General features: G+C 58.4%; 1 protein-coding gene across 1 annotated transcript; it reads left to right on the top strand.

Annotated features, from left to right (window-relative positions):
* Positions 1-246: 246 nt before the first annotated feature.
* Positions 247-15,934, top strand: FHOD1 (formin homology 2 domain containing 1). The gene is made up of 22 exons (XM_080637930.1): positions 247-450; positions 6,258-6,364; positions 6,484-6,548; positions 7,848-7,915; positions 8,015-8,120; positions 8,247-8,341; positions 8,724-8,835; positions 8,942-9,036; positions 9,133-9,276; positions 9,383-9,591; positions 10,024-10,134; positions 11,388-11,554; positions 11,792-12,642; positions 12,911-13,063; positions 13,208-13,390; positions 13,630-13,749; positions 13,929-14,090; positions 14,190-14,380; positions 14,462-14,654; positions 14,751-14,904; positions 14,989-15,165; positions 15,697-15,934. The coding sequence occupies exons 1-22, from the start codon at positions 280-282 to the stop codon at positions 15,777-15,779; spliced, it is 3,717 nt and encodes a 1,238-aa protein (XP_080494056.1). The 5' UTR covers positions 247-279; the 3' UTR covers positions 15,780-15,934.
* Positions 15,935-16,193: the final 259 nt, after the last annotated feature.

The raw sequence follows: 16,193 nt of genomic DNA, 5'->3' as shown, positions 1-16,193 counted from the left end.
CCTGGACCGTCCCCTGGACCAGAGTTCTCCGAAACGTCCGCCGGATCCCCTCGGATCCCTCCACAGTATTCCTGGAGCACCCCCTACAGCTTCCCCCGGAGCATCCCCGGGAGCTGTCGAGCGGCCGCGGGAGGGCGCGCCGAGCCCCTAGCGGTTCGCATCGGAGGGGGCGTGGCCGGGATGGGGATGAGGGCGTGTGGTCTGTGGGGGTGGGCTCGGACGGGGGCGTGGCCTCCTGCGCTGCGCCGGTGGCGGAGTGGCGGCCGCGGCGGTGGCGCCATGGTGGAGGCGGCGGTTCAGTGCCGGATACAGTACCTGCAGGACTCGGACCCCTTCGGCTGCGGCAGCTTCCCGGAGCCACGGCGAGCCCCGGTTTATGCCTTGGTGGAGGCGCTGCCCCTTGGGGCGCAGCTACCCGCGCTGCACCGCCTGGTCGGGGCTCCACTGCCGGTGAGGAGGAGCCGCGGGCGGGCGGGCGGGCGGGCGGGCGTGGAAGGCACCGGGCAGGCACTGGGCTGGAGTCGGGAGTGGGCTGGAAGGAGCGCCGGGGGGAGGTGAGGGAAGGGGTGGTGTGCCCCCGCCGGAGCACGAGCAGCGCTCCTGGTGTGAGTCACGGCGGAATCCGTGAGCCCTGTGCGAGAGATGCCGGTTCTCGCCCGGCACCGGATGAGTCGGCGGGGAGGAAGAGTGCTTGCTCACAGCAGGCAGGAACCCGGGCCGAGGGAAGCCGGATGAGGGCAGGCGTCCATTCCCATCTCGTCGGGGCTGACCCAGGCAGCGGTCTCCTACCCCACCATCCACCTTTCCACTCGGTTCCAGGAGTGGAGCCGAGCCTTGAAGGGAGCACACCACTCCCTGACACAGGAGGACCGGGCCAGCATCCCCACTCACTGCAGCACGTGGGCTTTGGGGAGGTGTCGGTGGAGCCGAAGGACCCGCAGCCCTTCACCCTGCCTATCCACCGGCAGCCTTTAGCGGAAACTTGTGCTGAGCAATTTCCTCCGTCTGGGAGGAAGGCAAGAGGCCAAAGCCAAAACAAGGCTTGTTGTGTGGCCTCAGGCCTGCTCCAGGATGGGTAAAAGAGGTTAGGGAGAAGAGTCAGGGGACCTTCCCTCTGGGGTGTCTTGTTGGGGTGATGCTGTCAGAGCATCCTTTACAGGGTGGGGATAGGCTTGTTTTCCTTATGAGTGTGGGACCAGCAGAGCTTTGGCAATGACTGAACATCTCTGTCTTGCAGCACGGCAGGAGTGCAGGCAGGAACCCGGGCAGGCAGGGGCAGTGTACTCTGCCCATAGCTGGAGAGGGCAGATGGAGGCAGCATGAGGGAAAATCAGTTCCATGTGCCTGGCACTGAGCTTGCTGCTGTGCCAGGGAGAGGGTATCACTGTGAGACTTTTGCCTGCACCACAAAACCTTCCCTTTTAACCCGCTTTTCGTTTGCCTTAGAGCAAAGTGGCAGTGTCTTGTGTCATCGTCATCATGGGATTTTTAGGTGGTGACTAAATGGAGTTTGTTTGGGAACAACCAGCCCCAAGACATGACGAATGGAGCAAACTCAAATTTCAGGCGTGTGCTCTCCTCCCAGGCAGAAGCTGGCTGTAATGGGATCACCAGCCGAGGGTGCTATGTGGTGACACGGGGGGGCTGGGTATGGCGTTCCCTAGGACAGGAGTGCTGCAAAAAGGTCCTGTGCATGGCAGAGGCGTGTTGATCTGGGATTTCGGCTCTGTTCTCTGCCTAAGTCAAGCTCTGGATGGTTTTTTATCTGTAGTTTTCCTGCATCTTGTAACTCTTGGTGACATTTGCAGCTAGGACCCTGCTTTGGGTTTATAAGCCAGAGTCCTCGTTTGTATGAATTATATAGATTATAAACCATGATCACTTTATTACATAGAGCTTTCTGAGCCACAGCCCAGCCTGACAAGTTGGGATGCTGGCTGGGATTTGCATGAGACAATGTGTTCATTGGGAGCCTCTGCACCGGAATTTACAGCCTGCAGAGCAAGGTCACTATCCCGAGCCACCTGCTTCAATCCAAATCCAGAGCTGGCACCCCAGAGCTGTGCAGATGTCATTACACTGGTATGATGAGCAGAAACCTCCCTTGGTGCCCCTCGTGCCAGGTAGCGCTCAGCTCCATTACTCGCTGCCCTAAAATTAGTAAATGAACAGTCGGATTTTTCCCAAGGAACTGGCTGTTAATAAAATTCAGCCAGGGTGCCTGGTGCGAGGCTTGTCCTGCAGGGCAGCATGCCCGGGGCTGAGCCGCACAGGGAGGAGGGTGCAATGGCTGGGAGGATGCAACCAGGGGTCCCCACATCACCAGAGGAGGATGAACCATAGAACCCCAGGGGTTCTGCCATGGGGGACCAGCGGCATCCTGCCCTCCCTGGGCGCAGCAGAGCTGCTCCCTGATCTGGGAACAGCCTGGAGATGAGCGGGGGATTTCTCATGCCAGTATCACTGCCTTGAACAGCCTGTCCTGCCCCATGACACCCTCAGTGCTTCCTCCCGCAGCTCAACCCACCGCTGATGACTTTTTCATGCTCTCCGGAAAGCGTGTTTGTGCTTGGAAATACCTTCCTGCTTTGTTTGTGCTCCCGCATTGTTCAGCTACGGGCTGATACTATCTTCTCCTGCTCTCCAGCATTTTTCTAGTACCCTTGGGTGATGCTCATGCTGGGCGTGGGGCTTTTCTGAACCTCCACAAGCAGGTTTTGACAGGGAAGGTCCCCATATGCTGCTGCGCTCCCTTGCCCCTGAGATCTAGGAATTTTTCCAGCCCCATTGTCCTCTATTTCCTAACTGGCTTGAGGGGGGCCTTGCCAAAGGTCTTTGCTCCAGTTCACCTCAGACAGGCATGGAAGTGGTGAGATGGGGTCAGCAGCAGCACTTTGAAACTGCTGTTTGCTTCTTGCCAAATGGTTAGAGCCAAGTGCTGGTGCTCAGCAGCCTCTGGCGATTCCCAGCTCCCAACAGTGTCCATGCATGGGTCCCGGGGTGGGAGCTGCAGCCAGGCATTCCATGGCATTGCTGGAGTGCCAGCTGGTCACCGGGACTGGAATCCTCCGGTTGCCTTGGGTCTGTTGATGAGAAACACAGGCTGTGTTAATGAGCAACAAGCCTGGCTAGAGGGGCAGCAAGGGCCGTGTGCGAGCAGGTGTGCAGTTCTGGGCCATCTCTGGGTGAGCTCCAGAGACCCCTCCTGGCTTCGCAATGGATTTTTCTCCCCATGATAAGGTAATGGCAGTGCTCCCATCCACTTGCTGCCATCCATCAGGTAGGTGCAGGCAGGACCAAAAGCCTGGCAATAAACAACCTTCTGAGCCCTGAAACGAAATCTCAGTGAACACACTTGGTTGCTGGTTGGGGTTGTCCTGTGTTTAACTCCTGCCTCAGCTGCAGCAAATATTAGATTTTTTTCTGTATTTCCCCCATGGCCTTCCTAGAAGAGCTGCAGCAACACTAGCAAATTGTGGTCAGTGCAGAAAGAAAGTGTTGGAGAAAGGGGAAAGTGTTTCCTCTGCTGGCAGATAAAGAGGATATTCACTGCCCAGCCCTGGAGCATCCTTCCGCATGGGAATGCCATGATAGGGGTGAGGTGATGCCATGGTGTGTGCCACCAGTTCAGTTGTGGGTGGAAGATGTCTCCATCACACCCCATGGTTCAGAGGGGCAGACACACCCTGAGGGGAGCTGGCTTTCCCTGGGGAATCACTTGCCTGTCATGTGTGTGGTTGCTGAGCTGCAAAGCCAGCCGCAATGCTAGGTGTTGGTAGGATCAGGGAGATCTATGTGTTCCTGCCTTCCCTATGTCTCAGGTCTGAGGCATCAGCATAGGTAGAGTGGGGCAAACCCCACTCTGGACCATGGGGTCCTGGTCCCACACTGGGGCTGGCACCAGCACCTTGTCCCCAGGGAGACACCAGAACCTCCCCATGTAGCAGATGGACATCAGTGCTGCTGGGGCTGTATGGGCCTCCCTGAAGCCTTGGGCTGGAGGTGTGAGCGTGGGATGCTCTCCTTCCCCTGCAAGTCCCCATGACCCTTGAAGCCCAGCTCATTTTAAAATGGATTTACAGGCAGGAGGCGGATGGATCAGAGCCGCCCCACACCGGTAGCTGTCAGTACCCCATGACCCCAGTGTGCTGTCCCCAGCAGCACAGCCCCGAGGTCCCAGCTTAGATCCTCAGTCGGTGCTCCCTGGGGTGGAAATGCTGTCCCGAGATGTTTGGCTGGGCAGCATGAGCCTGGGACAGCCTGTCCCGTCCCCCGGGGGCTGCTGCTTGCCAGGGGGCGGGGGAGCCAAAGCTGGGCCCAGCTTGGAGTGTCCCTCGTGATGAGCACTGCCAAGCTCACACGGGAAACATGCAGGGTCGAGTCCCGGGGTGCTTGGCCTCCCCTGCCAGCTGGGACATGTCACCAGACCCAAGAGGAGCTGGGGATATCAACTCTGGCTTGCTGGGGCTCTGGCTGCCCAGAGAAGGCAAAGCTTTTGTGCTGGAGCTGTGAGAGTTGCTCTGTACTGTGTTTGAGTGCCCAGGAGGATGCAGTGGTGCCTGGAAGGATACGGGAATGCCTGAGGGGATGCCTGAGTGGATGTGGGGATTCCCAGGAGGATGCAGGGATGCCTAAAGGGGTGCTTGCAAGATGCCCAGGAGGATATGGGGTTGGCTGGAGGGATACCCAGGGAGATGCAGCCTAGGAGGATGCAGGGGTGCTCGGGAGGATGCCTGGAAGGATGCAGGGGTGCACAGGAGGACACATGAATGCCTGGAAGAGTCTGTCCCTGTGGAGGCATTGAAGATTTCCCCTGCATCAAACCCTGCATGGGGCCAGCATGAGCAAACACCCTATGCAGAGGCAGGGCTGGCGGCCGGGAGTGCTGCCCAGGGCAGGCCTGTGTTTGATGCATGTTGCCATGGCTGGCTGGCATGGTAAGCAACTGCTGGAGGTGGAGTAGGACACTATGAATATGAACAACCCAGCAGCAGTGCCCTGCCAAATTGCTTCTTATCAAAGGCTTAGTCAGGGTTGTAATGGTGTTAATGCACATGGCATTTCTTCCTTGCCCTCAGGTTTACCATCACGCTCACAGTGAAGTCCTGTGTGAGCTCTTGTGACTTGAGGACGTGGGGCTTCATGGAAAGCAATCCCAGCGAGATGCAGGAGCCATACCCAGCATTGCTGTGGGTCACTTGAGGGTGGCCAGGGCCGTGGTGGGGAAAGGCATTGATGATAAAGTCAGAGAAGCTGTGACCATCTCCTTGGCCACAGGATATGCAGTTTGGGGCTGAAATTGGGGTGGGTTTTTAAGTGATTGATAAGCCCCACTTCTCTTCCCCTGGTTGCTGCTTGTGCTGCTTGCTGGTTTTGGCAGCAGTAGTAGCATTAATCATGGGGTTTTATCCCTGATGCTCAGCTCCCCAGGTGGTTACACAGTAACTGCGGGAAGTTGGGAAGGGGCATCAGTTCCTTGGAGGCAGGGTGAAGAGGGTACTGCAAATGCTTTAGGAACAGGTCCAGATGTGCAGGGTGCTGGCAAGACCAGGCAGGCATTTGCCCTCCCTCTGCCCCTACACACACCTTGAGAGCAAATTGCTCCCATCAGGAGCTCACCCAGGATCCCTGGGTGCTGTGGGATGCTGCTGGCTCCCAGGTGGCTCAGGTGGCCCTGGGTGCTGTGCCCGCCTCTCAGGGTGAACCATGGGTGCTGTACGTGGACTTTTAAGGGAGATGGCCTCACCCCAGCCTTGCCTTAGGCTGTGGTTTTCTGGGTCAGTCGGCTGGAAGATGCCACGTGGCTGTGGGCTGAGCCAGAGGCTGCGTCACCAGGGGACACCCCTGTGGGGTTTTCCCCTGTTTGGGGTGTCCTCTTGTGCCTTGGTGGTTCCCACAGACCCAGTTCGTGCAGGTGGAGGCAGTTCATCAGCCCAGGCGAAGGCAACAGCCCTGGGAGGAGACAGGTCCTGCTTTGGTGCTCACTAAGCCCCAGGGTGCAAATCTGCCAAGGAGCGTGGCACCACCCTCGCTCTGCCTTTTCCCAGCCTGGGGCTCCATGTTTCTTCTGTTTGCCGTTGGAGAGTGCCAGAGCATCTCCCCATGGGTTCAGGAGGGGACCTGCCACCCCACTGTGGGATGTGGCTGCTGGGTGTGTTCGGTGTGGGCAGAAGGGTGACCCAGGGATGCAGCATCCTCTGAGAGCCGGGAGGGCTGTGGTGGGCACAGAGGCTCAGTCAAGCTGTCTGCATTCCCAGCTGGAGGACTGCACACTGCAGGTCTCACCCTCTGGGCACTACCTGGACCTTGACTTATCCCTGCTGGAGCAGAAGGATGATCTGGAAAGTTTCTACGAGGAGGTCAGGTGAGGCACATGGGGTGCCCAAGCCCTCGAGAGATGGGACACGGGGACCCCATGTGCATGTGAACACTGGGAGCTGTGGTGATTCCACTGCGAATGCTCACAGTTTCCCCTGGCCCTAGGAAGGGGAGACGGCCAACCCTGATCCTGCGCACACAGCTCTCTGTCCGAGTCCATGCCATCATTGGTGAGTCCTCCTTCTTCAGTAGCTTGTGCCCCTCCCTGGGTGGTGGCTTGATCTCTGCCATGAGTTTTGGCCAGGGTTTTTGTGATGGAAGGAGGGAGCAATCCAGCCCAGGGCTGCTTCTGCCCCGTAACCCCTCCCAGAGATTCAGGGACATGGACCCCATGAGGCTGGTGGGGACTTGCTGGGTTAATCCTCTCCATCCTCAGAGATCAGGACTTCTGCCCTTTGGGCTGGGAGCCCACCACCCACTGCAGATATTCTGGGTCATTCGGGCAAGCTCTAAATACAGCCTTGCAGGATGCAAACAAATAGCTTTTGCGCAGCAGAAAGTGCTGCTGCACCCTGGGGCAGCCTGCTCGGACGTCCTGCACAATGCTCAGGAATGCCAAAGCCTCTTTCCTCCTTAGCAACAGGGGAAACAAGAGCTGAGCAGAGCAATGCTGGCCGGGCATCAGCTGGCCAGGCAGGGCTGCAGCCGAGCCCGAGTGATGCAGGAAGGGGCAGGAAGGCCAGGATCGGGGTCATGCTCTTTGTGAGCAGTTCCCAGGCTCCGGCTGAGCTCTGGACTCTCTGCTTTCCCTCTGGGGTGCTCTGCTTTCCCTCTGGCTGCTGTGACAAGCTGATAAGCAAGCAGAGGAGGCTGCTGGGACCTCGTGTTTTACAGACCCCTGTCAGCATTACTGGAGGGCTCCTTGGACAGCTTGCTTCTGGCTTGTTACACCCATAATAACCCAAATGACTCGGGATGCTCAGATAACTCAAGCTTCGGATGCAGGAAGTGCTGACTCCCAGTGGCTTTGGTCTGCACATTTGTTTAAGTGGTGCTTTCCAGCTTCCCATTGCTCTGGCTGTTCCATGCAGACTCCTGCCTGCAGGCACCATCCCCATAAGCACATAGTCGACTGTCCTTTTGTCGCCGAGCCAGTGTCATGCTGGCCATCTTTCCCATCCTGCAGCTTTTCCCAAGCTGTGAGGCTGCTGGGGACTCCAGGATCAGGGCAAATGTGTAAGGAGCGATGGCTAAAAGTAGCTCAGCCTCTTGCCCTTGTTCCTGTTTCGTTGCACAGGAAACCAGAGGGGATATTTATATCATTGCAGGCCAGAAAAAGAAGGCAAAACAAAAGGAAATTGGAAGGTGGCATGGCTGAAATAAGTAGTTGTGGAGCTGCAGCTGCTTCCTCCTGGGGCCAATGCCGACATCATGGGATGACAGCACAGGGCTGAGTTGGGTTGAGGGGCTTTTCCAGGCAGCTGGCAGCATTCCAGAGCCCTGATTCAGCATCAGTCCTTTCCTTCCAGAGAAGCTGTACAACTCGCAGGGGCCGGAGCTGCGGCGATCTCTCTTCTCCCTCAAGCAGCTTTTTCAGGTACAGTGATGCTGGTGGGGCTCAAGGGGGGTTCCCTGGGGGCTGGCAGCCCACCCCTGCCTCCCCACACTGCGGTTACACCTGGCCTTTGCCCTGCAGGAGGACAAGGACCTGGTGCCAGAGTTCGTGAACCTGGATGGGCTGACGTGCCTGATCAAAGTGGGGGCAGAGGCTGACCAGAACTATCAGAATTACATCCTCCGGGGTTGGTGTTTGGGCATCTCTCATCCCTAGGAAGGAAGGCTGGCACTTGGAGGGGGGTGAGGCAGCCGCCTCCAAGAAAAGCCCTATCCCTGCTGCACTGTTACCCTGCCTCCTCTCTGCCTTGCAGCCTTGAGCCAGATCATGCTCTTCATGGATGGGATGCAGGGTGTCATCAACCACAATGAGACTGTCCAGTGGCTCTACACTCTGTTAGGAAGCCCAGTAAGCTCCTGTTGCCCTTGGGGGCTGCTGTGCCCCTCACTGCACCTTTCTTCCCCTGCCTGTGGCTGGCTCCTGGCACTGTCCCACAGGGGATTTATCCCATTCTCTGCCTTTGGGCTCAGTGCCCTTTGTATGTGTTGGGTTCTGCTCCCAACCATTTGGAAGCCATGCAGGTTTCTAGAGCTCCCCATTCTGATGTGACCATGCTCCTGGGCAGAGAGTTTGAGCAAAAAGGTCCCACTTCAGCTCCCTTCCCAGTGCCCCTTGCCCATCAGCGTCATAGCTGCAGGCTGGTCCCTGGTCCCATGGCAAAGCCCCCAGCCCCGGAGCATGGTGACCCAGCAGACATTGCTGCCATCCCAGCCACTGTCCCTTGTCCCAGTATCGCCTGGTGGTGAAGATGGCGCTGAAGCTGCTGCTGGTGTTTGTGGAGTACACAGAGCCCAATGCCTTGCTTGTCATCCATGCCGTCAATGCCGTGGACCAGACAAGAGGTGGGTGCAGCACCAGCCTCTGGCAAGGTCCCCACTGGGGGGGACAGCATGTATGTGTGTGTGTGTCCTTGTCCTGTGTGTCACTGGCATGGGCTGCTTTTCCTAGGAACCTGTCCATGGTCCAACCTGATGGCTGTCCTGGAGCAACGCAATGGGGCTGACACAGAGCTGCTGGTCTTTGCCATGACACTGATCAACAAGGTCCAGGAGGGTGGCAAGGTGTCCCTGTGATGCCACGGTGGCAGGGCTCAGTGTGGGTTACACTGGTCCCAGCACCATCCTTTTGGTCCTGCTTAGACGCTGGCAGCCCTCCCAGACCAGGATACGTTTTACGATGTGACGGACTGCCTGGAGCAGCAGGGCATGGAACAGGTGGTGCAGCAGTTCCTAGGCAGCAAGGGCACCGACCTCGACTTGAAGCACCAGTTCACACTCTACGAGGTGAGTGTGGCTCCTGTGGGGTCTGACCGTGCACCATGTCCCATGGCAGCAGGGAGGGGAAGTGGTGGCATGGTGGGGCTGACATGCCCTCCTGTTCGCTCCACAGAGCGCTCTCAAGCTAGAGGATGGTGTGGAAGAGCTGCCCTCGGGGGGACGCAAGGACCGGAGGAGAACAGATGAGGGCCGGCGTGGATGGCGATCCCAGGGCGGCTGCCTTGAGCCTGGTCCTGATGCCCAGCTTGGGTCCCCTGGAACCCCAAAGGAGCCCCCCACTGGGGACACCCCAGCTGTCTCCATGCCGAGCAGCCCAACAGAGTAAGTTTGACTGGAGGTGGCCCAAGGTGAGGATGGTCCCAGGACTCTTTATCAGGGTCTGTAGCAATACGACAAGGGGTGATGGGTTTAAACTGAAACAGGGGAAGTTCAGGTTAGATTTAAGGAAGAAGTTCTCTGTGAGGGTGCTGAGGTGCTGGCACAGGTTGCCCAGAGAAGCTGTGGCTGCCTCATCCCTGGCAGTGTTCAAGGCCAAGTTGGATGGGGCTTGGAGCAACCTGGTCTAGTGGAAGGTCTCCCTGCACGTGGCTGGATGAGCTTTAAGGTCCCTTCCAACCCAAACCAGTCTGGGATTCTGTGGTTCTATGGTGAGGATGCTGGGATAGTGTGAGCAGTGCTCAGGTCTATTCCCAGTGCCAGGGTGAGGGCAGCTCTGCAGGACTTGCCCTCATTCACTGTCACCTCTTTCTCCAGCCTGTGTCCCAGCAGCGTCTTCAGCAGTGCATCCAGCGTGCGGCTCGCACTGACCTCCCCCCCGGCCGACAAGGAGCAGCCTCCAGCCCCAGGCGAGCGCAGTGTCTACAAGTAAGGAGCCAGGAGGGGCTGGGTGCACAGGGGGTCCCCCGGGGTGGCAGGGGGCTCCCAGGAGCGTGGGGTGCACCTGTGTCAACGCAGGGAAACAGGGTCTGGGTGGGCACTGGGGATGAAGAGAAGTGTGACAGGGGGAGTGGACGTCTGAGAGGGACCGGCCAGGGGCTCCAGGGCATCCTTCACATGTGCACAGCTCCTCTGCAGCAACTCCTCACTCTTCCTCTTGTCCACGCTTTACCTCTTCTCTGCCTACTCTTTTCTATCTTTCCTTTTGCAGGCTGCACCAAACTGCCCCTGTCTGGTAAGTGCCTGGGCTCTGCATGTGTGTGCTCCTTCCCAGCACGATGCTCTGGCGGGAACGGGCACTGTCCCACTCGCTGTCCCCATCCGTCGCCTCTCCCCTCTGACCCCCATCATCATGGGGTGATGGCATCCTCTTCTCCCCACCTTCTAGGGTGAGATGTCCCTCTCAGGGTGGCACAGCCTGCCCTGGAGCTGGCAGGTGGCTGGCATCATATTCCTGGTGGCAAACTGGGTGGCTCTGGTGCAGTGGACGCTACACCATCTCACCAGCACCTAATGCCATTTGGTGCATGGGCAGGAAGGGATTTGCTGGGCATCTCCCAGCTCCCCAGTGAACGCCAGTGCCATGGGGTGGCAGCAGGACAAGGGTCCCATGCTGGAGGGCTGCCAGAGGGGATGTGCAGGAGGCACAAACCCAGGGGGTCTGTCAGCAGTGGGGGCTAACCGCTGTTTTCCCTCAGGCGGGAGGATGCCCCCTCCTTGCATGGGGACAAGCCTATTTTGAGGAGGTTTGAGTAAGTAGAGGCATGCGTGTGTCTCCAGGTGTGCGTTTCCTTGGGCCAGCGCCTGCTGGAGGCTTCTGGGCTCTGGCCACACAGGGCATGCGGAGCAGGATGGTCCCCACAAGTTTCTGCCTGGGTTTTGTAGCCTTTGGATGAGGGTTGCAGTGAGCACCAGGTCTGCTGGGGCCAAAAGGTGACAAAGACATGAGCCTTTGGCTCCCACGGGACTGCAGCATCCCTATCCCCAAGCTGTGGTGGCATCACCTGCCTCTCTGCAGCACTTAGAGGAGGTTGAATCCTCCATGTTCCTGATGTTGTGTGGCCCAGGCAGGGGGTTTCTGTGCTGTGGGCCTGGCTGTGTGGTGTGGCATGATTTGCCCATTGTCCCAGTCATCCCCGTCCCTGCCTTGCTCCTGCCCAACATCTGCCTCTGTCTTACAGAGCTCGCTTCCTGGAGAATCTGGCTGCAGCCCAGAAGGAGAAGATCTCTTCCATGACCAAGGGACGGCTCAATGTCCTCGGTGATGCTGCACTGGAGCATCCCACCACTCTCGCTTGGGACAGGGACAGCAGTGCCCCTGAGTCCAGCCTGGAGACACCCAACACAAGTAGGTGTTGCCAGGGTATGTGTTCCTGGCTCTGGGCTCATTGGGGTCCCCAGGATGGGTATTAGTGTCCTTTCTGCCCCTCCTCCCATGCCTGATACTCGGAGCCATGGAGGAGCTGGGTGGTGCCTCCCTATCCCACTCCAAACACCAGCATCCAAGCACAGCCCACCAAGGAGCAGGACCCCAACTCTGTGCAGCCCAGCAGAGTTACGGCAGCCTCTCCCCCTCTCCCTGCAGGGTCTTGCATGGCTCAGCGAGACACCACCGACTCCTGCAGCACGATCTCCTCTGACACCAAGTTCATGCTGGACATGCTCTACGCTAAAGGCTCCTCAGAGTCAGGGAGGGAGAAGATCTTCCCTGAGGTCCTCTCACCTGTCCTGGTCCAGGGTGAAGTGGTGATGGATGCCATTGGAGGTGGCAGTCAGGAGCAGGAGGGTGCCTGGCCCCGTGGCAGGGCTCCAGATGGGCTGGTGGCCAGTGCTCATGCCAAGCTGGTGTGTGCCATGTCCAGCATAGATGCCGAGACCCACACACAGGAGCTGGAGAACACTGGGATGATGCCCATCAAGAAGGATGTGGAGCTGACATGGGAGCGCCTGGAGGCCAGCCCTGCACAGCTGAAGATCAAGGACCTGGACTTTACTGATCTGGGGGAAGAAGAAGACTTTGATATCCTGGACACGGGGCCGATAACCAATGGCTCCTTGCTCCCTCCTGCCATTGGAGCAACAAAAGCTGGAGCATTAATGGCTCCCCCTCCACCTCCTGCTGTCCCCGGCTGCCCACCACCTCCACCTCCACCTCCTGCATTCCCTGGCCGCCCACCACCTCCACCTCCTGCAGTCCCTGGCTGCCCACCCCTGCCAGGGCTACCAGGCCCTTCCGTAATGGATGGTCCTTCCGAGGCCAAGAAGAAGAGGACAGTGAAGCTCTTCTGGAAGGAGTTGAAGCAGCTAGATGGCACTGTGGGGACAGGCAGGTTTGGCCAGGCGACACTGTGGGCATCCCTGCAGAGCGTTGAAGTCAATGCTGCCAAACTGGAACATCTCTTTGAGTCACGGTCGAAGGAAGTTCCAACTTCAAAGGTACCTGTGGGCTGGTACCCATCAGCCAAGGGGACTTGAAGGGTGGGAGGAAGGCTTTTAATTCCTTTGGGGACCCTAGTCATGCACTGCCACCGCTACCCTCTGCTGAGGATGTGTACCTGCAGCTTGGAGACTTGGCAGGGACAGTGATAGACGGTGTGTGGGTTTGGCTTATCACCAGGTCTCTGATCAGCTCATTCTGTCCATTGTGTTTTCTTGAAGGAAGCCCTTTGCTTTCCTGTCCCCATCTATCCTGTCCTCTTTGCAGAAGGCCATCGATGGGAAGAAGGTGGTTGTGGTGCTGGACCCCAAGAGGAGCAATGCTATCAACATTGGCCTCACGGTACTGCCGCCTGTGCACATCATCAAGACAGCTGTGCTCAACTTCGATGAGTTTGCAGTCAATAAGGAAGGGATTGAGGTGAGCACAAGAGAAGCTCAGCCCCCCTGAAGCCCTCATATAGGTCATTTCCCCCAGCCAGGAGGCCTCCCTGCCACCGCCAGCCCTGGGTAACATATCTCATGGTGACATGTTTGGAGTCTGACACATCTCTCCTTGCTCTAGAAAATCCTGACCATGGTCCCAACCGAGGAGGAGAAGCAGAAGATCCAGGAGGCCCAGTTGGCTAACCCTGATGTACCCTTGGGCTCTGCGGAGCAGTTCCTGCTCTCCCTGTCTTCCATCAGTGACCTCACAGCCAGGCTCCAGCTCTGGGCCTTCAAGCTGGACTATGAGAGCCTGGAGCAGGTACAGAACCATGTACTCCATTGCGCCCTCCCACCACTGCCAGCCCCAGCAGTGCTGAGCGCTGAGCCAACTGGGGACCAGCCATGTCCAAGTACAGGAGGTGCCGTCCTGGGTGGGGATGGGCTGCAGGTCCCCAAGGCAAGCACAGGCTTGGGTTGACCACATGGGCAAGAGTGAATGCTGAAGCTCCTAAGGGAGGGGATGGCCCAGGGGTCTCATCTGCATCTCTCCTCTCCCAGGAGATCGCAGAGCCACTCTTTGATCTGAAGGTGGGCATGGAGCAGCTGGCCAAGAACCACACCTTCAAGTGCATCCTGGCCACACTGCTGGCCATGGGCAACTTCTTGAATGGCTCCCAGGTGAGAAGCAGGGTGTGGAGGGATGTGGCCCATCTTGAGTGCTGCAAGCACAGGATGAGCCATGGTGCGTGGGAGCTTGGGATGGCACCTGAGGCTGGGTGGTGCTGCTGGGTCTGAGAACTGGAGGGTGTGCTGGAGGAGGGATGGAGAAGGACTTGCTGAGTCCATTGTGGTTTCAGAGCAGAGGCTTTGAGCTGAGCTACCTAGAGAAGGTCTCGGAAGTGAAGGACACAGTGCACCGGCAATCCCTGCTCCACCATCTCTGCCAGATGGTGGTAGAGAAGTTCCCAGAAACCACTGACCTCTACTCGGAGATTGCCTCCATTACCCGCTCTGCCAAGGTAAGGCAAGGCAGATGATACCTGCACAAGGCAAGGCTGTGGGTCCCACAGCTGCTCAGCTCCACAGCATGGCCGAGTGCTGACATCTTGCTCTTCCAGGTTGACTTTGACGAGCTTGCCAACAGCCTGGTGCAACTGGAGCGGAGGTGCAGGGCCTCCTGGGACAACCTGAAGGTGATCGCCAAGCACGAGACCAAACCAGTGCTGAAAACCAAGCTGACAGACTTCCTCAAGGACAGCACCCAGCGCATCGTTGTTTTGAAGGTGGTGCACAGGCGTGTCCTCAACAGGTCGGTGGCTCAGGCCTTGGGGGCGCAGTGGGGAACCCCCTCGGTCCTATCAATGGCCTGTCATGACTGGTGTCCCCGCAGGTTTCACTCCTTCCTGCTGTACCTGGGGTATCCGGTGAGCGCGGCGCGGGATGTGAAGGTGACTCCCATCTGCAAGTTGCTGCGGGAGTTTGCCTTGGAATACCGCACATGCCGGGAGCGCGTCCTGCAGCAGCAGAAGAAACGGGCTGCCCACCGTGAGCGCAACAAGACCCGGGGACGGCTCATCACTGAGGTACAGGCACGCTCGGCTGTCACCACCACCAGGTGGTGACCACTACCTGGTGATGGCCCACAGGTCCCTTGATGCCTGCATCTCCTCCCACTGTAGACAGAGAAGTTCTCTGGCATCGCTGAGGCTGCTTCCCCACCTGCCGTGGTGTCCAGCAGCCCCAAGGAGCAGATGGAAGCGGGTCACGAGAGCATGAAGAGCCTGCTGGCCTCTCCCACGGACAATCCTGCCCGCCGCAGCCGCTCCAGCCAGGGTAGGAGCAGGGTGGCAGGGGCATATGAGGCATGCCTGGCTGGCTGGGCACAGCTGATCCAGCATCCCGCTTGTCCCCTTGCAGGGACAGGGCACACCAGCCCGGCCCAGGGCTCTCCAGCCCAGGAGGATGTTCCCAGCTCCCCAGACGATGCTTCGGATGAAATCATGGACCGGCTGGTGAAGTCGGTCACTCACAACACCAACCCACGGCCCTGTGCCAACAAGGAGCGCAGGAGGTCCCGTGGCAATAGGAAGTCCTGTAAGTTCCAGCCCTGTCCCCATGCCCTTTGCTGGCTCTGGTCTATATGCTCTGCCTGTTTCCCTGTACTCTGTCCCATCTCTCTGTCTCGGTCCTACCTGTATACCTGTTCCTGTGCCTATCCCAGCTCTGTGTCTCTCTTCCCATGCTCTACCCAGTACCTGTACTTTGTCCCATCTCAGTGTCCCTGTCCCCATATCCCGTCCCACCTCTGTGGTCCTGTCCCTATACTCTATCCTGTACTCTTTCCCATCTTTGCATTCCTGTCCCATCTCCGTATCTGTACTCGTGCTCTATTCCCATGCCTTGTCCCATCTCTGTCTCCTTGTTCCCATACCCTGCCTGGCTCCTTCCCCTCTGGCCACCCCTGATCTCTTGTATGTTGAGCCCACCAGGCCACAGCAATTTGTACACTGAGACCAGATTGTGTCACTGCCACCCCTCCCCAGCATGTCAGGGCTACCCTGTCCAGTGGGCACCCTGAGCCATCACTGCTCCTGCTGCCAGTGCCACCCTCTCTTCTTCCCGCAGTGAGACGGACGCTGAAGAGCGGGCTCAGCGATGACCTGGTGCAGGCACTGGGCCTGGGGCGGGCACCTGGCATGGAGGTTTGAGGGGGCTTGTGCTGCTCCCCACCACCAGCAGGAGGTGGTGGCAGCTCCTGCTGCTTCAGGATTGGCATCCTTGGTCTCGCCTTGCTTTTCCTTGCTGGCCTCCAGCTCCTGGAGGTGCAGGCAGCAGGATGGCAATGATACCCTGGAGCTGCTTTATGGGGATAGAGGATGCTCAGTGCTCGTGCGTGGGCATGGAGGCTCTGGGTTCATCTTCACAGCAGTATTAAAGGGGTTAAGGGGCTGGACCCAGACCCCCTCTGGGAACTGGGTCTGGCCTATGGCCCCTGTGGTAATAAAGTAATTGACACGCTGCTAGTGTCCAGTGTCCCTGCGCTGGAGAGGCTGGGGTACCCTGTGCCAAGCCTGCGTTCGCATCCCGGCTGCACCCTCAGCCCAGCTGCCCAGGACAAGCAC

Source organism: Psittacula echo (assembly GCF_963264785.1).
Source record: "Psittacula echo genome assembly, chromosome: Z".
In the NCBI taxonomy this organism is placed as follows: Eukaryota; Metazoa; Chordata; class Aves; order Psittaciformes; family Psittacidae; genus Psittacula; species Psittacula echo.
Note: the sequence above shows the minus strand (reverse complement) of the source record. Positions and strands in the feature narration are given on the sequence as shown.